At 39.3% G+C, this 25,425-nt stretch overlaps 1 protein-coding gene across 5 annotated transcripts in view; it reads right to left on the reverse strand.

The window, feature by feature from the left end:
• MCCC1 (methylcrotonyl-CoA carboxylase subunit 1) overlaps positions 1–25,425 on the reverse strand; it is a 63,601-nt gene that overhangs the window by 26,619 nt on the left and 11,557 nt on the right. For 3 of the 5 annotated variants that reach the window (XR_012331395.1, XM_004316172.4, XM_019946283.3), the window contains 5 exons: positions 15,854–15,975; positions 15,064–15,211; positions 14,855–14,976; positions 6,076–6,187; positions 4,448–4,529 (listed from right to left, as the gene is read on the reverse strand). Coding sequence is in view for 4 of the 5 variants with exons in the window: in XM_004316172.4 (XP_004316220.1) it covers positions 4,448–4,529; positions 6,076–6,187; positions 14,855–14,976; positions 15,064–15,211; positions 15,854–15,975 (586 nt within the window). In the remaining variant the exon portion in view is untranslated. The remainder of the gene's footprint in view (positions 1–4,447; positions 4,530–6,075; positions 6,188–14,854; positions 14,977–15,063; positions 15,212–15,853; positions 15,976–25,425) is intronic. The other 2 variants (XM_019946284.2, XM_019946285.3) reach the window with 1 other exon arrangement.

Here is a 25,425-nt window from a genome sequence, read left to right on the forward strand (position 1 = left end):
AATTGAGAGAATTTATTGGCAGTAGACTTGCCCTGCAAGAAATGTTAAAAGAAGTTCTTCATAGAGAAGGAAATGAAATAGGGTCAATAATCCAAGATGTAACAATACTTAATGTTTACGCATCTGAAAACACGGTGTCAAAATACATCAGGTAAAAACTAAGAACTGCAAGAATAAATAGATGAATCCACTAATCAATTGGAGACTTTAATACCCCTCTATTAGAAATGGATAAACCCAGCAGGCAGAATATTAGTAAGGACATAGATGAACTCAATAGCACAGTCAATAAAATGGAATAATTGACATCTATAGACTAATTCATCCAACAACAGCAGATTACATATTGTCATACTTGCATGGAACAATCACCATGACAGAACACATTCAGGGCCATAAAAAAAGACCTTAACAAATTTAAAAGAATAGATAACATATAATGTCTGCTCTCAGACCACAATTAAACTAAAAATCAACAAATTGAACTAGAAATCAGAAAGATAGCTGGAAAAAATCCCCAAATACTTGCAGATTAAACAACACACTACTACATAACACGTGTCAAAGAAGAAATCTCAAAAGAAATCTAAAAATTGTTTAAACTAGATGAAAATGAGGATACAACTTTTCAAAATTTGTGAGATGCATAGAAAGCAGTACTTAGATGGCAAAGTATAGCATTGAATCCATATATTTGAAGAGAAGAAAGATCTAAAATTAATCTAAGCTTCTATTTTAGGAAACCAAAAAAGGAAAAGCAAATTAATTCCAAGGTAAACAGAAGAAAATAAATAATAGAGTAGAAATTCATGAAACTGAAGACAGAAAATAGAAAAAAAAGTCAACAAAACCAAAAGTTGGTTCTTTGAAAAGATCAATAAAAGTGATAAGCCTCTAGACAGGCTATCTAAGAAAAAAAGAGGATAGAAATTACTAATATCAGACATGAAGGAAGGAACATCACTACAGACCTTATGAACATTAAAAGGATAATAAAGGAATATTATTAACAACATTATGCTCACAAATTTAATAACCTAGATGAAATGGGCCAATTCCTTGAAAGACACAATCTGCCAAAACTCACACAAGCAAAAAATAGACAGTTTAAATAGGCCTATATCTATTAAAGAGATTGATAAATCATTAATAACCTTCAAAACAGAAAGCAGCAGGCCCAGATTGGTTCACTGGTAAATTCCACCAAACACTGAAGGCAGAATTTATACCCATTTTCTACAATCTCTTCCAGAACACAGAGTTTTTCCTAACTCATTCTATGAGGCCAGCATTACCTTAATACCAAAACCAAAGATGCAAATCAAATCCAACAATGTATAAAAATCCCACCATGACCAGGTAGGATTTATCCCAGGTATGCAAGGCTGGTTCAACATTAGAAAATCAATTAATGTAATCTATCACATCAATAGGCTAAAGAAAAACCATGTGATCATATCAATAAATGCAGAAAAAGCATTTGATGAAATCTAGTACCCAATTATAATAAAAACTCTCAACAAACTAGGAACAGAGGGGAACTTCCTCAATTTGATAAAGAAGATTTACAAAAACCTACAGCTACCATCATACTTAATGGTGAGAAACTAGAAGCCTTCCCCCTAAGATCAGAAATAAGGCAAGGATGTCCACTCTCACCACTCCTTTTCAATATCATACCAGAAGTCCTATCTAATACAGTAAGACAAGAAAAGGAAATAAATGGTATATAGATTGGGAAAGAAGAAATAAAACTGACTGTTCACAGATGACTTGATCATCTTTATAAAAACTTCAAAAAAGTTGACAAAAAAACCTCCTGGAACTAATAAGTGACCATATCATAGTTGCAGGATACAAGGTTAATATACAAAAGTCAATTGTTTTCCGACATACCAGCAAACAAGTTGAATTTGAAATTAAAAACACAATACTATTTACATTAGCACGCTCCCCCATGAAATAGGTATAAATCTAACAGAATATGTATAAGATCTACATGAGGAAACTATAAAATTCTGGTAAAAGAAGTCAAAGAAGAATTAAATAAATGGAGAAATAGTCCATGTTCATGGGTAGGAAGACTCAACATTGTCAAGACGTCAGTTCTTCCCAACTTGTTATATAGAGTCAATGCAACCCCAATCAAAATCCCAGCAAGTTATTTTGTGGATATCAGAAAACTGATTCTAACGGTTATACGGAGAGGCAAGAGACCCGAATAACCAACTCAGTCTGACAAAATGATAAAATGGGAAGACTGACACTATCTGAATTCAAGACTTACTATAAAGCTACAGTAATCAAAACAGTGAAGTACCAGTGAGAGAACAAACAGATCAGTGGAACAGAATAGAGAGTCCAGAAATAGACCCACATAAATATAGACAACTGACCTTTGACAAAGGAGCAAAGGCAATACAATGGAGAAAAAACAGTCTTTTCAAGAAACGGTGCTGGAACAACTGGGCAACTACATGCAAAAAAAAAAAAAAAAAAAAAAAAAGAATCTCAACACAGACCTTACAAAAATTAACTCAAAATGGTTCAAAGACCTAAATGTAAAACACAAAACCATAAAACTCCTAGAAGACGACACAGGAAAAAACCTAGTTGACCTTGAGCATGGTGATGTCCTTTTAGATACAACAGCAAAGGCATGATCCATGAAAAAAATAATTGAGAAACTGGACTTCACTAAAATTAAAAACTTCTGCTTGGCGAAAGACAATGTCAACAGAATGCAAAAACTAGCCACAGACTGAGAGAAAATATTTGCAAAAGGTACATCTGATGAAGGACTGTTATCTAATATATAAAGAACCCTTAAAGCTCGAAAATAAGAAAGCAAACAACCCAATTAAAAAATGGGCAGGTCTCCCTGGTGGCGCAGTGGTTGAGAATCTGCCTGCCAATGCAAGGGACACGGGTTTGAGCCCCGGTCTGGGAAGATCCCACATGCCGCGGAGCAACTAGGCCCGTGAGCCACAACTACTGAGTCTGCGCGTCTGGAGCCTGTGCTCTGCAACAAGAGAGGCCGCGACAGTGAGAGGCCCGCGCACTGCGATGAAGAGGGGCCCCCGCTCGCTGCAACTAGAGAAAGCCCTCGCACAGAAACGAAGACCCAACACAGCCAAAAATAAATAAATAAATAAATAAATAAATAAAAAATATGGGCAAAGACCTGAAGAGACACCTCACCAAAGACATACAGATGGCAAGTAAGCATATGAGAAGATGCTCCATATCATATGTTATCAGAAAAATGCAAATTAAAACACTGAGATACCACTACACACGTATTAGAATAGCCATAATCTGGAACACTGACAACACCAAATGCTGGTGAGGATGTGGAGCAACAGGAACTCTCATACTCTGCTGATGGAAATGCAAAATGGTACAGCCACTTTGGAACACTTTGGCAGCTTCTTACAAAACCAAACATACTCTTACCATGTGATCCAGCAATCATACTTCTTGGTATTTACCCAAATGAATTGAAGCTGTGTCTACACAAAACCCTGTACACAGATGTTTATAGTAGCTTTATTTATAATTACCAAACTTGGATGTCCTTCAGTAGGTCAGAAGATAAGTAAACTGTGGTACATCCAGACAATGGAATATTATTCAACACTAAACAGAAATGAGCTATCAAGCCATGAAAAGATATGGAGGAAACTTAAATACATATTACTAAGTGAAAGAAGCCATCCTGAAAAGACTACATACTGTATGATTCCAACTGTGTAACATTTTAGAAAAGACAAAACTATAGAAGCAATAAAAAGATCAGTGGTTGTCAGGGGTTGGAGGCAGGGAGGAATGAAGAGCATAATTAGGGCACTGAGACTATTCTGTAAGATATTACAATGGTGTTTACATGTTGGACACGTGTCATTATATATTTCTTCAAACTCACAGAATGTACAACATCAAGAGCGAACCCTAATGTAAACTATGGACTCTGGGTGATAATGATGTGTCCATGTAGGTTCATCAGTTGTAACAAAAGCACTGCTCTGGTGCAGGATGTCGACAGTGGGGGAGGCTATGTTGCAGGGGGACGCGGGGTGTGGGAACTCTTTGAACTTGCTGCTCAATTGTGCTGTGAACCTAAAACTGCTCTAAAACATTTAAGTTTACTAATTTCGAAAAACGCAAAAAAATCATTTTAGCGATTTTATTTCAAAATAGGATAGAAAATACAAAAGCATTATACAGAATTAGGCTAAGTACTGTTTAGTGACGTTTTTCCCCCGATATACATGTATACAAACATAAGCACATTTACATCCTGGTTCTCAACGTAAAATGTACTTCTTAATGTGGATATAGTCAAAAAAGTTTGAAAGCCTATGATTTCAGAGCTGTATGTCTCGTTTGTCTTTCAAAACACAAATGAATTTTCCTCCTCCTCTGTTAGAAGCCAGTCGTGACGTACCTGCGCCAACATAATTTACAGCTTTAGCAGCTCTGACCGCAGCTTCTCCGAGCTTTTTTCTTACTTCAGGTTTAATACCAGGCTATGAAAAAATATTTGAAATAAATTTCCATTAGTACTTTGTTCTACTCGAAGTTTCCATTAAGATTCAATAGTACATTTCTATGTATCAAATATTGCATTAAAGAGATAAGGATAAATATCTAACGTTGTACATTTCAGCATGAAATACTGTCTTATACCACAGTTCAACTATACCAAAGTTTAATGATTCTGTTAGTAATTTCTATGAATTGCAGATATTACTTAGCATAATGACATATCTCTGTCCCTTGTACCTACAAAATAACTATCTTTTCTTTTTTTTTTTGGCTGTGCTGTGCGGCTTGCAGGATCTTAGATCCCCAACCAGGGATGGAACCCAGGCCCACAACAGTGAAAGCACTTAGCCCTAACCACTGGACTGCCACAGAATTCCCCCAAATAACTCTCATGATCATATGTCCACTTAAAATTACATATATCAACAAAAAAACTTTGAATCTCTATTTGTTTCAAGATGATAAAGCAATCTGGGTCATATGCCCAATAATTATCTTGGAATAATGGTAAATGTTGAGATTACAAGTTAATAAGAAAGGTTCAGGGACTTCCCTGGCGGTCCAGTGGTTAAGATTTCGCACTTCCATTGCAGGGGGCGCAGGGAAATAAGATCCTGCGTGCCGTGCATGGCGCGGCCAAAAAAAAAAGTTCATAAAATGTTTATCAATAAGTAGGCAAAGCCTTTTAACACTGTTAAATAGCTCTCTACAGATTTTTATTTAAGCAGTCACTGCTTGAAAATAAGGCTTTATTGAAATTATTGTTGACATTTACTTCAGATGGTATAATGTACTCTGCAACAGAAATTGAATTTTGAATACAGTATGAGAATAACTAACTGATTAATCAGAAACCTTAGATCTCTGACCTTTTAGAAATACATATTGAAAAAAACATGCATATAACTTTGGACGAGAGGCCTACGGCAGTAGCAGATTCCAAAGAAATGTGAATCTGAAAATAGGTAATCCTAGGAGTAGGCCTTGACCTGGGTGATGACCTGAGTCAATCAAGAGGTAGACTCAGATGTAAACAATTATAAGGGGGCAAAAGTGGCCAAATAAGAGCAAATCCAAATCTCTCCTCTATACAACATAACCTTCAAGTTGGGAAGATGACTAATATATTTTAAGAACATCTGAAACACCAGTTAAAAGAATGTTCTTCATAAAAAATACATTCAATGAACAAGACCATTCCATTCCTCAAACACACTAGTTAATTACAATTTAAAATCTGCATGGAAATGGTAGCTGTTCACTGTAAGTCAGATACTACTTGGATCAGAGCAGATTTTCCCAGATACCACCCAGAAGGATCATGGTCTTAGTGCGCCCTCAGTATGGCAGCCCCAGAATATCAACCCTTCCTCATCCCCAACACTGCAGGAGGCTGTATTACTGCTGGGGAATGGTTGTTCAGCAGGACTTTGGGGGAATACTAGCTTCACAGATTTCTGACCCAAAAGTCAGTGACTGAGATTTACAATATACAGAAGTTGACAAATTTCTTTACAAGATCCTTACCCCTGGGGCCTCCTCAATGATCTTCTGATGTCTCCTCTGTACGCTACAGTCTCTTTCAAACAAGTACACAGCATTGCCATGGTGGTCACCAAACACCTGGACTTCCACATGCCTATTTAAAAACCCAATGAGAAGTTTCCATTTGTAGGTTGAACATTCAAGAAAAAAAATTATATATATGAAATGAGTGAGAAATAAGAAAAGACAGAAAACACTGGAGACCATATTTATGACCTCACAGTAGGGGCAAGTCACAAGTACAAACTGCCAAGGAAAAGACTGATAAATCTGAATACATCAGAATTACAAGTTACAGTCACAATTCATGTATCCTCAAAAAGTCAATGAAAACACATTTTTATGATCAGGGGATTTTAAAAAAGCAACTCTTACAGTCAGATTTTATAAACTAAGGCAGACTGGAAATTATAATGGCTCATCCATAGAAAGGTTAAGAAATAAATTTATATGGATCATTCGTTTTTTAAGAATATACTAAAATTAAATCATAAAAAACAAGATAAGGAACTTTAATGTTGAGTGTAAAATAGTAAAATTATCAGAAATCATATTAAGAGTAAATGCAGGACTTCCCTGGTGGCGCAGTGGTTAAGAATCCGCCTGCCAATGCAGGGGACATGGGTTCGAGCCCTGGTCCAGGAAGATCCCACATGCCGCGGAGCAACTAAGCCCATGCACCACAACTACTGAGGCCTCATGCCACAACTACTGAAGCCCGTGTGCCTAGAGCCCGTGCTCCACAAAAAGAGAAGCCACCGCAATGAGAAGCCTGCTCCACTGCAACTAGAGAAAAGCCCGTGTGCAGCAACGAACACCCAACACAGCCAAAAATAAATAAATAAATAACTTAATTTTTTTAAAAAAGAGAAAGAGTAAATGCACATAACACTTAAGAAAATAAGGGTAACACAGACCATTTGGTGAACATGAAAGCATTCTTCTCAGGAGATTCATTTTGATATGTTCACACTGTAGCTCACCTCACACATTCACCACCATAATACAGAAATGAGTGACCAGCAAACATTTTTTTCTGTTGAGTTTTTTTTTTTTTTTTTGGAAGATGTTGGGGGTAGGAGTTTATTAATTAATTTATTTATTTTTGCTGTGTTGGGTCTTCGTTTCTGTGCGAGGGCTTTCTCTAGTTGTGGCAAGCGGGGGCCACTCTTCATTGCGGTGCGTAGGTCTCTCACTATCGCGGCCTCTCTTGTTGCGGAGCACAGGCTCCAGACGCGCAGGCTCAGTAGTTGTGGCTCACGGGCCCAGCCGCTCCGCGGTATGTGGGATCTTCCCGGACCGGGGCACGAACCTGTGTCCCCTGCATCGGCAGGCGGACTCTCAACCACTGCGCCACCAGGGAAGCCCTCTGTTGAGTTTTTAAAATAAAAATTGTCAAACATAGAAGAAATTTTTTTAAAAACCCATAAAGTCTTATAAATGTACTATTTCAGCACAGTGGCTCATTTCTCTTCCTTTCTGTTTACCTCATGAAACACTTCATTAAACCACTTGGAAGAATTTTTTTCTTGATATATCATTTCTACTGAATGTTCCATTTAAAAATTTCCCAACTTGTCCAACATATTCTCTTGACAAAATAATAGGAGCTGACTTCTTGCTTTTGGATGTGCTTCCTTGATCTTTCCTCCTATTTTTACTTACCCTTAAGCTACTAACACCAAACACATTCTTGCTATTATTATTTTGAATAAACTTATCTGTGAGATCAATTAAGAATAAAAAAACCAAGAGATTTTATTTTGCCTTTGTTTATTCTTTCTCAATCGCTCTTCCTTTCTTTAAAGAGATCCAAGTTTCTGACCTGCATCATTTTCCTTCTCCCTGAAGAACTTAACCATTTCTTGTAAAGCAAGTCTACTGGTGACAAAATCCCTCAATTTTTGCTTGCCTGAGGAAGTCCTTATTTCTCCTTCAAGTGTGAAGGATAATTTCACTGGACACAGAATTTATAGGTTGATTTTTTTTCTTTCAACCCTTTATAAATATTTTACTCCACTCTATTCTTTTTTTTGCTTGAAAATATGCAGTGTTTATTTCAACAGTCCACTCTATTCTTAAGTCTGATGTATTTCTTTTTTTTTTTTAATTTGTTCACGACCCACTATTCTTCTTTTTTATTTTTTTTATTTTAATTTTTTTTTTTTTGCGGTACGCGGGCCTCTCACTGCTGTGGCCTCTCCCGTTGCGGAGCACAGGCTCCGGACGCGCAGGCTCAGCGGCCATGGCTCACGGGCCCAGCCGCTCCGCGGCATGTGGGATCCTCCTGGACTGGGGCACGAACCCGTGTCCCCTGCATCGTCAGGCGGACTCCCAACCACTGCTCCACCAGGGAAGCCCTCTTCTTCTTCTTTTTTTTTTTTTTAACATTTTTATTGGAGTATAATTGCTTTACAGTGGTGTGTAGGTTTCTGCTGTAAAACAAAGTGTACAGCTATACATATACATATATCCCCATATCTCCTCCCTCTTGCTTCTCTGTCCCACCCTCCCTATCCCACCTCTCTAGGCGGTCACAAAGCACTGAGCTGAACTCACTGTGCTATGTGGCTGCTTCCTACTAGCTATGTCTGATGTATTTATTATCCTTGCTCCTCTATAGATAAGGTGTTTTTCCCTTGTAGCTTTTTTCAAGACTTTTTTTGTCTTTGGTTTCCTGCAGTTTTAGTGTGATTCAAAAAAATTTTTGACATTTATCCTGCTTTTGGTATACCCTGAACTTCCTGGTTCTATAATTTGGTATATGTCATTAATTTTGGAAATATCTTGGCCATTATTACTTCAAATATTTCTCCTGCCTCTTTCTTTCTTCCCCTTGTAGTATTCAAATGATGCATATATTACACCTTTTAAAATTGTCCCACAATTCTCAGATATTATGTTCTGTTTGTTTGTTTTCATTATTTCTCTTTGCATTTCAATTTGGGAAGTTTCCACTGACATAAGTTCAAGGTCACTGTTTCTTTTCTCACCTGTGTCCAGTCTACCCTGAGTCCATCAAATGCATTCCTCATTTCTGTTACAATGTTTCTGATTCCTGGCATTTTCTTTTGATTTTTTTTCTTAGAGTTTCCATCTCTCTGCTTACATTACCCATATGTTCTTGCACGTCACCTACTGCTCCATTAGGGCCCTTAACATATTAGTTACTTTAAACTCTAAACCTGATAATTCCAAAATTTGTGTCATATTTCAGTCCGGTTCTGATGCTTGCTTTTTCTCTTCAGACCATGCTTTTCTTGTCTTTTAGCACGCCCTGTAATTTTTTTTGGTTAAATGCCAGGCCTAATGTGTCACAGAACAGGAACTGAGGTGAACAAAACTTTCATGTGACATTTTATGTTAGCCTGGCTAGGAGGCAGGCTGTGTTTAATGTCTGCAGTAGCTACAGGTGCCAGAGGCTTCAGTTCCCTCTAGTGTCCTTGTTTTGTTTTTTCTCCTTTTGTCTTCGGGTTTCCCTAAGAACCCCTTAATCAGAGTCTGTGTCTTGCAGCTCTTTCGGTTGTAACCTGGTTATTATACAGGAGCCCTGGTGACATGGCAGTAGGGTGTGGGCGAGGGAAAGCATTCTATAATCTTAGGATTAAATCTCGGTCTTTCAGTGGGTCTGTGTCCCTGTGTGCCTCAGAAGTGTTTCTTAGCTATTTTTTTTTTTCTTCCCTTACGTGAAACAGGAAGACTAGAGTTGGCTAACTGCCCTTCCCCTGGGACAGAAAAGGCTCTGGCAAAGTTCCCCTTAGAGTGCTGGCCTTTGGTAGGGAGAACAGACAGCTCTGGGTCTATTTCAGAATGGTTTCTTTTTTCCTCCTCCTGCCCCAAAATGTGAGGGAATTTTTCTTGGATTTTCACTTTGAGAACTTGGTGGTGTCCTTGGAGGAAAAACCTATGAAAATTTGGTTTTGTCACCAAAATTGTCACCATCAAGCTAGTCCACACGCAGCCTCTAGTAATTTGTCAAAATTCCCATTTAAGTGTCCCTATCAGTTTATGGCTCCCGCAGCTTCTGCTCCAGGTTAGCTGATCTTGGCTGTGATTTGCTGTCTTCACTTGCCTGCCCAGATTTCAGGGTGGTGGTTTGCCTTGTGGCCTCAGTTCTCTGATGGGTCTAAAATTCATTGATTTTTATTTTGTTCAGATTTTTACTTGCTTTTTGGGTGTGAGTAACAATGTCTATGCTCTTTGCATGTTGGAGCTGAGCTGTTTGTTTTTCAAATTCCAATTGTAAAACTTTACCACGTCCACTGACTCTCCCTTATCCTTTAGCTGCTCCAGGGAAGAAGGCACTAGAGCAGGAACTCTAGGTTCTGAAGTGAACATACGGGGGCCACACCAGGAGCACAACATAGCTCTTTCCTGACTTCTCAGAAGTTGGAAGCACTTTCCTTTGGTTGTTTACAAGGGAAGCTCATTGAGGATCTGTGTTCTGTTAGGATTTCTGCGGTTGTCAAATCACCCTTGTTATTTTCCTTTTTCTGATGATCCTTTTCTGTGTTGCTTTATCTAACTTAGAGATTCTGGAGCACAGTGCCTGAGAACCAAGAAGTACATCAAATCCCAGTCACTCCAATTCAGCCACTGCTGGGGTCTGGCTAGATGGACAGATGCAGCTGGTTTCTAGTAGGAATGCCTTGATATTTTCTAAGAGTTCTAAAGTTTTTATTTTCCTATTCACAGTTTTTTAAAATAGATTTTATTTATTTATTTATTTATTGGCTGCGTTGGGTCTTTGTTGCTGTGCATGGGCTTTTCTCTAGTTGCCGCGAGTGGGGGCTACCCTTTGTTGAGGTGCATGGGCTTCTCATTGCAGTGGCTTCTCTTGTTGTGGAGCACGGGCTCTAGGCGTGCGGGCTTCAGTAGTTGTGGCATGTGGGCTCAGTAGTTGTGGCTCATGGGCTATAGAGCGCAGGCTCAGTAGTTGTGGCACACGGGCTTAGTTGCTCCGCGGCATGTGGGATCTTCCCGAACCAGGGCTTGCACCCGTGTCCCACGCATTGGCAGACGGATTCTTCACCACTGTGCCACCAGGGAAGCCCCGTGGCATTGGCTTTGACAAATATTTGCCTCCTAGAAGCTTTATCAGTAAGATGAAGAGACGTGCAGTAGCCAGTCTTCCACTGGACAGAGCAGGAGTGGCCTGCGTGGCTGCTAGGGTTCGGCCCAGAGGAGACTCCACAACCCTCTGGAAACATCTCCCCCTCTCTCAACTGTCTTTAAAAACGTTCGCAAGGGCTTCCCTGGTGGCGCAGTGGTTGAGAGTCCGCCTGCCGACGCAGGGGACGCAGGTTCGTGCCCCGGTCCGGGAAGATCCCACATGCCGCGGAGCGGCTGGGCCAGTGAGCCATGGCCGCTGAGCCTGCGCGTCCGGAGCCTGTGCTCCGCAACGGGAGAGGCCACAACAGTGAGAGGCCCGTGCACCGCAAAAAAAAAAAACAAAAAAAAACGTTCGCAAAACTTTCTCTCACCTGCTGTGTTACAAAGATCTAACTAAAATAGACCTCCCTATAGGTTTTACCCAAAGGTTAAAAAAAAAAAAAAGTCCCATTTCTTTTTCACATAAAAACAGTACAATTGAGAAATGCAAATCAAAACTACAATGAGGCATCACCTCACCCCCGTCAGAGAGGCCATCATCAAAAAATCCACAAACAGTAACTGCTAGAGAAGGTGTGGAGGAAAGGGAGCCCTCCCGCACTATTGGTGGGAATGTAAACTGGCACAACCACTATGGAGAACAGCATGGAGGCTCCCCAGGAAGCTAAAAATGGAGCTACCATACGATCCAGCAATCCTACTCTTGGGCATATATCCAGAGAAAACCATGGTTCAAAAGATTACATGCACCCCAGTGTTCACTGTAGTGCTGTTTACAACAGCCAGGACATGGAAGCAACCCAAATGTCCATCAACAGACGAATGGACAAAGAAGATGCGGTACATATATCAAAGGAACATCACTCAGCCACCAAAAAGAACGAAACAATGCCATCTGCAGCAACATGGATGAAACCGGAGACCATCATACCAAGTGAAGTCAGACAGAGAAAGACAAATATCATATGATATGACTCATATGCAGAATCTGCTTGACCCAAAAGGCTGGGGAGGTTAAGCCTCTTAAGCAGGAGCCATTGTTTCCTTTCAAAGCTGGGGATGGAGGGATCTGCTGAGAACCGAGAAGAGAGGGCCCTCACAACCCCTGGCCTCTGCTTCCTCTGTGGCTGCCCCAGCCAGATCTCCTCATCTCATCTGTTCCTTTTCTCGTCCAAAGTCACATGCAGGACCCATTACATAATTTATGGATCCACTGCAAAATGAAAATGCAGGGCCCCTTTTAAAATGTTATTAAGAATTTTAAGATGCCTCCACGGGGTATTAAACCAAATATGGACCCTTCTGAGCTTAGGGCCCTGTGCAACTGCCCAGGTCACATGCCTGGGAAATGGGTCCTGGTCTCATGATTCATGTGTGTGTTAGGTCAGGAGCTGGATCTGAGTCTTCTGCTCATGAAGGTGCTATACAAGGTCAGTTACTGGAGGCCCTGGAGCAGCCAGACAGGCATCGACAGGCAGACGTGACTCTGAGAACTAGTCGATACTTCACCTTCTGGCCCTGCTTCTCCATCTGTAACAGGGATCATGATACCCTCCCGCATTTTTAATCCCTCTAGAATGTGCACTGAATATGAAGTGAGGAAGGAATCTGATTTTTTTTTTAATTCTCTAAAATAGTACACTTTGAAGATTGTTATCTATCCCAACCTTTCAGATAAGCTCAATAGTTCTGATCAGATTTATTATATAATACATCTTGATTTCTACTTTTCTCAGTTATCAGTACCACCCTGACAATCTTCTGGTACTCCATTAACTCAACAGATAATTACTTAGCAGAATATAAAATAGTGATTATCATGATATTGAAATGTTATTACTAGAAAACACAGAAGAGAAATATGTAGAAATGCTAATACTTATATTAGGAGAATGAGCTATGACTGACTTCGTTTTCCATCTTTTGTATTTTCCAAGTTTGTAATGTATTCATATTATTTCTATATTTAAAAAAATATTACTGATGCCTATCATGAAGAAAATAATGCCAGGTAATATATATGGGAAAATAAAAAGAAAGAAACTACCAGGTCCTTGATTCCCAGGAGCTTCCCAGGTATTGAGAGTATAAATTACAATGTGAGGTAATATTTAGCTAACATTTCACAAGTAAAGAATCTACATCTTCAAAAATGTTGCAGGCGTTGAGTTACAGTCACTGAAATAGCTAGCTGATGTCTCCACGACAATTTTAACTCAAGAGTATGCCAATGCGGATAGTTAGCCTATCCTTTTCTGAAAGCTACTGTGGAAAGGAACCTTCAATTCACCTTAGAACTTCCTCCATTTTTGCCTTATTTCCCACTAATAGGTGGCATACGTTTTGCTCTCCTAATCAACTGGCCTATTTTGAGATTGACTTTTTTGTTTATTTTAACTATCACATTCTAAATGAATTTAATTACTGTGCCATGCTCAGGGACAGTTCTAAGTTTTGTAGGGCTTGAAACAAAAACAATTTGGGAGCCCACTTTAAGATGAGTACAAAATTGGGTACAGGTTCTTCAAAGAAGTTCATGCAAGAGAAGGGCCTGAAGCTTTAGTTCATTACCTGCAAGGTAAATCTCTCTCTGGTCATGGTCCCCAAATGAATTTTTCTCTATAAAGTCACTTGACTTACAGGTTTGTGTGTGTGTGTGTGTGTGTGTGTGTGTGTGTGTGTGTGTGTGTGTGTGTATTTAACACAAAATCTATGAAACAAGAAGCTTTTATAATCAATATCTTATTTTAAGCAATACACATGAAAATAAAATTCCTGATAATAAAATAAATTAGAAATCCACATAGTATCTGCTATAGTGGTACCCAGAGAAGCAGTTTGGTGTGGTCACTTAGAGTGTGAATTCTGGAGTCAAACTGCCTGGATTCAAATCCCAGCTTCACCACTTCCCAACTGGGAGACGTCAGGCAAGTCAGATGACCACTCTGTTGCTCAGTATTTTCACCTGAAAAATGGGAACAGGGTCCACCTAATGGGATTGTTGCAGGAATTAGACTAGAAATAGAAGGATAGCAAGATTATTACTTAGTATACGTAAAATACTTAGAACCTGGCACATGGTTAAGTGCAATATAAGGATGAGCTATTAGTATATTTGTTAACATATCACTTACAATTCAATTTGGCTAACTATTACCATTTTCTGAGCATCTCAAATGATGCTTTATCTGTAAGATAGAGCTTAGTTTCTTACAAGAATTTTTTTTTATTTTGAAAAGACTCTAAATTCCATCAACAAGAAATGAATTGAGGACTTCCCTGGTGGCGCAGTGGTTAAGAATCCGCCTGCCAGTGCAGAGGACAGGGGTTCGATCGCTGGTCCGGGAAGATCTCACATGCCACAGAGCAACTACGCCCGTGCGCCACAACTACTGAGCCTGAGCTCTGGAGCCCGCAAGCCACAACTACTGAGCCCACGTGCCACCACTACTGAAGCCCGGGCACCTAGAGCCCGTGCTCCCCAACAAGAGAAGCCACTGCAACGAGAAGCCCGCGCACCACAACGAAGGGTAGCCCCCGCTCGCCACAACTAGAGAAAAGCCCACGCACAGCAACGCAGACCCAACGCAGCCAAAAATTAATCAATTAATTAAAAAATTTTTGAGTCAGAAAAAAAAGCTGAACCCACCTTGGTGTGTCCACAAACTTCTCAATCAGCATCCCATCATCATTGAAAGACTTCTTAGCTTCCCTCCGCGCTGATTCTAATTGCTCTTGAAATTCTTTTTCGGATCTAATGATCCTCATACCCTAATATGGAAAGATAGTTACGACTACAACATAAGTAAAACAAATTAGATAGCCCAAAACGGAAAACACGAGCATGCGCAATCTTACTTTTCCTCCTCCACCACGGATGGCTTTAATCATGACGGGGTAACCGATTCTCCTAGCATGCTCTTTCAGGCATTGGTCTGATTGGTCCTCACCGTGATAACCTTCCACAACAGGCACTCCAGCAGCAGCCATGATGGATTTGGCTGTGCTTTAGAATAAAAAAACCAAGATGTCCTAAATCTATGGATTATTTCATACAAGAGAAACACAAATACTTCCTAGTCTATAAAATACAATGGAAGTTTAAAAATAAAACATTCCATAGGTAAAAGGACTATAGTCTGAGACAACAAATATTAATACAAATGTTAAAATATCTATTAGTTTTCTCAATCCAGTTTTCATGTGGTAGCTCATCCCACCTTGTTTTTAATCTCCCAAAACTGATTAACATATTGATTAGAAACACTAATTAGTTGAATATTTTCTGTAACTCACTGTAGTGGCAAATAAATAACTTTTGCCTATGATGACAAAAGGGTATAATTAACGTGTCTATTATAGTTAAAACAAACCATTTCAATTAGTCTTCCTATGGTTGTATTTAAAAGATATAAACTTGGGCTTCCCTGGTGCGCAGTGGTTGAGAGTCCGCCTGCCGATGCAGGGGACACGGGTTCGTGACCCGGTCCTGAAAGATCCCACATGCCGCGGAGCGGCTGGGCCCGTGAGCCATGGCCGCTGAGCCTGCGCATCCGGAGCCTGTGCTCCGCAACGGGAGAGGCCACAACAGTGAGAGGCCCGCATACCCCAAAAAAAAAAAAAAAAAAAAAAAGATATAAACTCATACCTCTTTATACCCATGTCTCTAATTGCTGATGAAGGAGGACCTATAAAAATAATTCCTTCTTGCTTACACAGTTCAGCAAATTCCATGTTTTCTGAGAGAAAACCATATCCCGGATGGATAGCCTAGAAAGGAGAAATGAAAGGATAAACCTTCTAGTGCTCCCCTGGCAGACTCTGATGCAGGTGATGGAATCTTCCTCTGGGGAGGCCTCTCCCTATACTGGTGATAGCTATACTATGGTCTCTATCAGAATATGTTTCTAAAGAGGGGTTTCTTTAGAACTTTAATACTAAAGTCCTAAAGCCTTACCCAAACCAGAAATATCTGTATTTCTTTTCATTATGGTAATACACACATCAAATTTACCATTTTAACCACTGTTCAGTGTATAGCTCAGTGGCATTAAGTACATTCACAATGCTGTGCAACCATTACCATCATCCATCATCCCCCAAAGAAACTCTATATCTATTAAATAGTAATTCCCCATTCCCTGATAACCTCTATTTTACTTGCCATCTCTATGAATCTGCCTATTCTCCGTACCTGATAAAAGTGGAATCATACAATATTTGTCCATTTGTCTCTGGCTTATTTTATTTAGCATGATGTTTTTCAAGGTTGATCCATGTATCACAATTTCATTACTTTTTATGGCTGAATAATGATCCACTGCAGGTATATTTCACATTTTGTTCATCCATTCACCTGTTGATGGACGTGTGGATTGTTTCCATCTTTTGGCTATTGTGAATAATGCCACTATGAACACTGGTGTTCAAATACCTGTTTGAGTTCCTGCTTTAAATTCTTTTAGGTATTGGGTTGGCCAAAGAGTGCCTTTGGTTTTTAAGTAAAAATAAAAGACACATTTTTCATTTTTACCATGAACTTCATTGAACAACGTATTCACCCTTTTGTTCCACTACCTTCTGCCATTTTTCAGACAACTTCATAATTCCATCTTCCCAAAACTTTTTATCTTTTTGAGCAAAGAACTGTTCCAGGTGCCTTTTACAGTCTTCCAGGGAATTGAAATTTTTTCCATTAAGAGAATTTTGTAAAGACTAAAATAAATGGAAATCCGAAGGTGCAATGTCTGGTGAATATGGTGGATAAATCAGAACTTCCCAGCCAAGCTGTAACAGTTTTTGCCTGGTCAACAAAGAAACATGCGGTCTTGCGTTATTCTGACAGAAGATTATGCGTTTTCTGTTGACTAATTCTGGACGCTTTTCATAGAGTGCTGCTTTTAGTTGGTCTAATTGGGAGCAGTACTTGTTGGAATTACTCGTTTGGTTTTCCAGAAGGAGCTCATAATAGAGGACTCTCTTCCAACCCCACCATATACACAACATCACCTTCTTTGGATGAAGACCGGCCTTTGGTGTGGTTGGTGGCGGTTCATTTCACTTGCCCCACGATCTCTTCCATTCCGCACTATTGTACAGTATCCACTTTTCATCACCCATCACAATTTGTTTTAAAAACTGAACATTTTCGTTACGTTTAGATAGAGAATCACATGCGAAAATATTTTTGTTTTGCTTAACTTATGTGGAACCCAAACATCAAAGCGATTACCATAAGCAAGCTGGTGCGAATGATCTTCAACGCTTGATTAGGATATTCTGAGTATGTCGGCTATCTCCTGCGTGGTATAATGTTGATTGTTCTCAATTAATGTCTCGATTTGATCGCTATCAACTTTAACTGGTCTACCCGACAGTGGAGCATCGTCCAGCGAGAAATCTCCAGCACAAAGTTTCGCAAACCACTTTTGACATGTTCGATCAGTCACAGCACCTTCTCCATACACTGCACAAATCTTTTTTTTGCATTTCAGTTGCGTTTTTACCTTTCTTGAAATAATAAAGCATAATATGCCGAAAATGTTTCTATTTTTCTTCCATCTTCAGTATTAAAATGGCTACACAAAAATTCAGCAATTTTGATAAGTCTTTTTTATTTATTATTATTTTATTTATTTATGTATATATTTTTTTGCGGTATGCAGGCCTCTCACTGTTGTGGCCTCTCCCTTTGCGAAGCACAGGCTCCGGATGCGCAGGCCCAGCGGCCATGGCTCACGGGCCTAGCCACTCCACGGCATGTGGGATCTTCCCAGACTGGGGCATGAACCCGTGTCCCCTGCATCGGCAGGCAGACTCTCAACCACTGTGCCACCAGGGAAGCCTGATAAATCTTTTTTAAATGACGCTGATATGACAGCTGTCACATACAATCTAACAAAATTGTTTCAAATGCAGTTAAAGACAACTAAGTGCTACTAGAGCCACCTTACGGAAAAAAACGAATGAAACTTTTGGCCAGCCCAATATACACGAAATGTCAAGTAATATCAGCAAGCAGGAGTAAAGGGCTTCAGAGTGGTAAGGGGAGTGGGTGGCTGTTTGCCGTGTCTCCATATAAAGCTGGCCTAGAACTGAAACCACGTATCCAAAAGCTGAAAAGAGCACCCTAGCATAATATTAACTCATTTAGCTTCAGGTCACTATCTGCCGATGCTACCTTTCCAGAAAAAAAGCTAAGAAGCAAACAAAAGTTCATAGAGTACTAAAGTCTATATATACTTCAGTGAAAGAGGACCCCCCCCCTCATATTTTAACCTAATCACTTGCAACTTACTCAGAGTTTTAAGAAATTTATTTACTTGGCTTTCTAGGCCACAGAAGAGGAAAATCAGTAACTGAATGACAGGAAGACTGCTAAGAGAAACATGCTGACAGTGAAAAGGGAGGAAACAGAGGAAAGCAAAAAGGCTTAAATGGTTTAGTGAGGAATAAGGCAACTCTCCAACTTCAATAGTTCTGAGGGCATTTTTGTTCTTTTAAAATAATAATTAAGTATGTTTAATTATAACCAAGAGAATGTAAAAATAAAAAGTGTATCCAACCCTATTTCAAAATAGTTATGTCCAAAGAACATTTCAAAACAAAAGCAGTAAGCTTCAGATGTCTGGGAAACTCATGTGAATAGAAAAACCCACATCTTAGTGACAGCAAACAGCAAAATGCTAGATAGTGAATAAAATGCTAAATAATCACATTCTGATGTCAGCCTGGAGTTTTGCTCCTTTTAAACCGAAGTTTAATTTTAGTCATTTTTCATGAAATGTCAAATACTATTTATATTAGGCAAAGTAAAACAGGTCTACATCCCAGTCCTCCCTGGTTTTTTAACAGCTTTTTTAAATGTATGCTTTACAATGCATAACATTCACTCATTTCCAGTTTGATGAATTCAGCACATTTATACAATTGTGCTGTAACTGGACTATAAATATAATCCGTTTTAGAACACTTCTACCAGAAGTTCCTATGTACCCATGTGCATAAATGATCAATCCTTGCTCACAGAACCAGGCAACTACTGACCTGCTTTTTCTCTCTATAATTTCGCCTCTTTTAGAGTCTCACACAATGGAACCATATAGTCCGTAGCCTTATATGTATGGCTTCTTAAACTTAGCATAATTTTCTGTGGCTCACCCACAAACAAAAAATGAAATACTGGTGCATGCCACAACATGGATGAATATAGCACATTTGTTTACAGATTGTATGGATATACCATATTTTGTTTTTTATTAATTTGGATTTTTCCCAGTTTCTGGCTATTATGAGTAATGCTGTTATAAACGTGCATGTACAAGTCTTCATTAATTTTTCTCAGCAATGTTTTATAGTTTTCAGTACATAGGTCTTGAATTGCTTTTGCTAACTTTATTACTAAGTATTTGATTTTCTTAGAAGTTATTACAAATGTAACCGTTTCCTTAATTTCATTTTCAAAGTGTTGGTTGCTAGCCTCCTTTCTTTTGGAACAGATACTTAATTTGACAGAACCCTGATTAACTAGATAAATACTCTCCCTTCATAACTAAGAAGAAAAGCTGCTGTCTCCTTGCAAAAAATAATATTCAAACACATTATGGGAATGGTCTCAAGAAGTTTAGTTTCTCTTAGGGTGAACACTTTAATATATCCAAACCACAGTATCCTCGAGCATTTGAATGGATTAAAAAGGAAATCTAGGGCTTCCCTGGTGGCGCAGTGGTTGAGAGTCCGCCTGCCGATGCAGGGGACACGGGTTCGTGCCCCGGTCCGGGAAGATCCCACATGCCGCGGAGCGGTTAGGCCCGTGAGCCATGGCCGCTGAGCCTGTGCGTCCGGAGCCTGTGCTCCGCAACGGGAGAGGCCACAACAGTGAGAGGTCCGCGTACGGCAAAAAAAAAAAAAAAAAAAAAAAAAAAGGAAATCTAACAATACTACTATTACCAGCGGGCTAATTCCAAGCCATCAGGCATGTATCTAGCTGCCAATTCACCCTGGTGGATCACAGGATTGTAAGCCTGTTTAGATTGTTCATCCCATAGGACTAATATGCCTTTAACAATAAAGACAGAAAACTGGCGTCATCTCCTACCCTTAAATCTCTGCCAAAATAATTTCTCCCATGTTTTTAGTTTGTGTCTATTCGGCTCTGTGCTTGTTCAAGCATATGCACAGGTCCAAAGTTGTTGTTGTTGTTATTAGCTCTGTCTTCAGCAAAAATGAGATGTGTCCTTTCCGTGGTGGAGGGGACAAGCCATACTCTTCAAATTCTTTTTTTTTAACATTTTTTTATTTTTGGCCGTGTTGCATGGCTTGCAAGATCTTAGTTCCCTGACCAGGGATCAAACCTGGGCCCCCGGCAGTTTAAGTCTGGAATCCTAACCACTGGATCACCGGGGAACTCCCTCAAAAATTCTTTTTTTTTTTCCTTCAAATTCTTATTACCAAGAATTTCCTACCCCAATCTGTGATTCTTATGACATTTGGATTTCCTTTTGGTCAACCACATAGATGACCAGTATTTAGTTAAATAACTTGCTATATTCATTAAAGTTATTTGTCAGTGATTTTGAAACATCTCAAACAAAGTTATTCATTCCTGGTGGCACATTAAAAGAAACTGGAGCACTTTTACAAAACATTCATGTTCAGAAGCTAATCCAGATAACTAAGGGAATAAGTGAGGTCTGGCAAAAGCTTTTCACTAAAGAATAATATACTTACAAAAAAATGCACATTATAAGTATACAGCTTTTATAAACATAGTTTTCATAAACTGAATACACCTGTGTAGACAACACTCAGCTCAAAAAATAATCACTAGCCTTCCACCAGAGAGCATAAAGCTCCCTTCTAGGTGACTTTAGGCCCCTCCCACAGTACTGTATCAACATACTCTTTAAAAGGTTCCTCAGTGATTCTAATCTTCAGCCAGCACTTACTACTACTACCTCTTTCCCAGCCAGAGAAGGCCTGAGAAAACTGACTGTCAAGAGGACTAGCCTAATGAGCATGCTTACCATTACATCTTTTAGATTCTCTCAGTACAGCCATGTTACCAGGCAAATCACCAGAAATTTAGCTCAAGTGTAAATTTTACTCTAGCATCTATAAAAACGCCTATGTTAAAATGGCCACATTTAGAAGTCTACATGGAAACACAAAAGACCCCAAATAGCCAAAACAAACTTGAGAAAGAACAGAGCTGGAGGAATCATGCTCCCTGACTTCAGACTATACTACAGAGCTACAGTAGTCAAAGCAGTATGGTACTGGCACAAAAAGAGACACACAGATCAATGGAACAGGATAGAGAGCCCAGAAAAAATACCCACACACTTGTCAATCAATCTACGACAAAGAGGCAAGAATATACAATGGAGAAAAGACAGTCTCTTCAATAAGTGGTGGGAAAACTGGACACCTACATGTAAAAGAATAAAATTAGAACATTCTCTAACACCATATACAAAAATAAACTCAAAATGGATTAAAGACCTAAATGTAAGACCAGATACTATAAAACTCCTAGAGGAAAACACAGGCAGTACACTCTTTGACATAAATTGCAGCAATATTTTTTTTGATTCATTTCCTAAAGTAAAGGAAATAAAAGCAAAAATAAACAAATGGAACCAAATTAAACTTAAAAGCTTTTGCACAGCAAAGGAAACCATTGCCAAAACTAAAAGACAACCTATTGAATGGGAGAAAATGTTTGCAAATGATATGACTGATAAGCGATGAATATCCAACATATATAAACAGCTCATACAACTCAACATCAAAAAAACAAACCACCCGATTAAAAAATGGGCAGAAGAACTGAATAGACATTTTTCCAAAGAGGAAATGCAGATGGCCAACAGGCACATGAAAAGATGCTCAACATCACTAATCATCAGGGAAATGCAAATCAAAACCACAATGAGATATCACCTCACAACTGTCAGAATGGCTACCATCAAAAAGAACAGAAATAACAAATGTTGGCGAGGATATGGAGAAAAGGGAACACTTGTACACTGTTGGTGGGAATGTAAATTGGTGTAGCCACTGTGGAAAACAGTATGGAGGTTTCTCAAAAAACTAAAAATTGAACTACCATATGACCCAGCAATTCCACTCCCAGGTATATATCTGAAAAAAATAAAGACACTAATTTGAAAAGATACATGCACCCCAATGTTCATAGCAGCATTATTTACAATTGCCAAGATCTGGAAGCAACGTAAGTGCCCATCAATAGATGATTGGATACAGAAGATATGGTATATGTATACAATGGAATACTACTCGGCCATAAAAAAAGAATGAAATTTTGCCATCTGCAGCAACATGGATGGACTTGGAGAGTGTTATGTTAAGTGAAATAAGTCAGACAGAGAAAGACAAATACTTTATGATATCACTTATATGAGGAAATCTAAAAAATACAAGAAACTAGCAAATATAACAAAAAAGAAGCAGGGAATTCCCTGGTGGTCCAGTGGTTAGGACTTGGCTCTCACTGCCAGGAGCCTGAATTCGATCCCTGATTGGGCAACTAAGATCCCATAAGCCGTGCTGCGTGGCCCAAAAAAAAACAAGCAGACTCACAGATATAGAGAACAAACTAGTGGTTACCAGTGGGGAGAGGGAAAACAGAAGGGGCAAAATTGGGGTAGGAGATTAAGAGGTATAAACTATTATGTATAAAATAAGCTACAAGAATATATTGTACAACATGGAGAATATAGCCAATATTTTGTAATAACTGTAAATGGAACATACCCTTTAAAAATTGTATTTGTATAAAAAGAAAGAATTCTACATTTTTGGCAAACTTCTTTCAAAATCATTATGCACATGTCATTCAATGTCCTTTATTACTGGGGTCCCCAACCCCTGGGTCACAGACTGGTACCAGTCCATGGCCTGTTAGGAACCAGGCTGCACAGCAGGAGGTGAGCGGGGGAGGGGGGCAGCGAGCAAAGCTTCATCTGTATTTACAGCCACTCCCCATTGCTCCTGTTACTGCCTAAGCTCCACCTCCTGTCAGATCAGCGCCGGCATTAGAGTCTCATGGGAGTGCGAAACCTACTGTGAACTGCGCATGCGAGGGATCTAGCTGGGGAGTGGCTGCAAATACAGATTATCATCAGCAGAGAGGTTTGACTGTACAGAGACCATAATAAATCAATTGCTTGCAGACTCATATTAAAACCTTATCAGTGGGCTTCCCTTGTGGCACAGTGGTTAAGAATCCACCTGCCAATGCAGGGGACGCAGGTTTGAGCCCTGGTCCGGGAAGATCCCACGTGCCGCGGATTAACTAAGCCCATGCGCCACAACTACTGAGCCTGCGCTCTAGAACCCATGAGCCACAACTACTGAAGCCCTTGCACCTAGAGCCCGTGCTCCACAACAAGAGAAGCCACCGCAATGAAAGAGTAGCCCCCATTCACCGCAACTAGAGAAAGCCCACACAGCAACGAAGACCCAACGCAGCCAAAACTAACTAAATAAAATTTTAAACCCCCAAAAAAACCCCTATTGGCGAGTGGCAAGTGAAAACAAGCTCAGGACTCCCACTGATTTTGCATTATGGTGAGTTGTATAATTATTTTATTATATATTACAATGTAATAATAATAGAAATAAAGTACACAATAAATGTAATGTGCTTGAATCATCCCCAAACCATCCCCCTACCCTGCACCCGGTCTGTGGAAAAATCGTCTTCCACGAAACCAGTCCCTGGTGTCAAAAAAGGCTGGGGACCGCTGCTTTATTAGAAGGATCAATATGATTCTTCTTCCAAGTCAAAGTGAGGGCAAGGTTTGCTCCCTTAATTGATAAATATCCTCTTATTAAAGAGCCCTGTAAATTGTAACCCACCAAATTTCCTTTTTGATCAGGGCTGCCAGGAAGAACTAAAGAAGCTTTCCTTGGCCTAAGTTTTCTGACTTAATTCCAACCACTATGCCCCAATAATAGTCCCATATTACTTATTTTTTGTTTTTATCTTAGTCTTAACCACTATCTGTAATGTTGCAAGTCACCTCAAATCTTGAATATCCAGGCAAAATGTGTGAAAATTATTTACTCTTTTCTCATTGTTTGTGTTATTAACATAACATCTAACATAATACTAATCCAGATAGACAGAGTTCACAAATTCTCCAGAATTAACATATCATAAATTTGCTAGAGTCGTTACTTAAAGACATAGGTAATAGGGCTGAGAGTCAGGATACTTTTGTTTAATTCTTTCTCTTTCAATGATGAGATGAGTTTTACTTTCAAAGCACCCGAAGACCTTGAAAAAATGCTAATTATGCATAAAAATGTAAATTACAGTGGGCTTGGAGTGTGGCCTAAGAAGTTGCATTTCTACCAAATGATGCCATGGACCACACTTTGAGTAGTGAGACTAGACGATTTTGAGTATCACGTATCCTGTGCATTTTATATTTGTAAAATGGCGGTAATAATACTGTCTAATGTAAGCTCAAACATGCGATAAGTACAAAGTGACAATTATGTTAAAGTCCCTGGATTCCTAAGGGCCTTTTACTCCAAATGATAACTAAAAAGCTTTAGAAACAAGCATATTTTAAATACCTGTGTGTATAAATTAGTGCCTACATTGTTCAGTCTAGAAACTCTGATTCTAAAGATGCAGAAACACATAAATACAAAACAACTGCATATATTCATTAATTCAAATTAATGACCCTCTGTGCCAGGTCATGGAAATGTTAGGAGGTAGAGAAAATAAGTCTCAGTTGTGGGTTCTTCTCTTAAACAGAGCACAATTGAGTTGAGGAGTCATGATATGCATTAAAATTTTTAAACAAGAAAATGGCTAATTAAGTATAAAGATGACTGGAACAGGAAAGCAAATGCTAAAGGAAAAGGGAGACATCAGTGTGACTGGAGTCAAGAAAGTAATTGTAAGAGGCAGGAATTCCAGTGCCAGTGAAGGGCAAGACTGCTGCAATTGACTCCTAATTATTCTGCCTGCTGTGTTTGTTACCACCCCACCTTTGCCCCATCCCACTAGCCTATTCCCCACGGGCAGCCACATGATCTTATTAAAATATAAATCAGATCACCTCCCTCCCCTGCTTAAAATCCTCCAATAGCTACTTAGAATGAAATGCAAACTCCTTACTAAGGCCTATAATGCTCTAAATGATGCTGCCTCTACCACTCTCAACTTCATCATCT

Source organism: Tursiops truncatus, chromosome 4 (genome assembly GCF_011762595.2).
Source record: "Tursiops truncatus isolate mTurTru1 chromosome 4, mTurTru1.mat.Y, whole genome shotgun sequence".
Taxonomy (NCBI): domain Eukaryota; kingdom Metazoa; phylum Chordata; class Mammalia; order Artiodactyla; family Delphinidae; genus Tursiops; species Tursiops truncatus.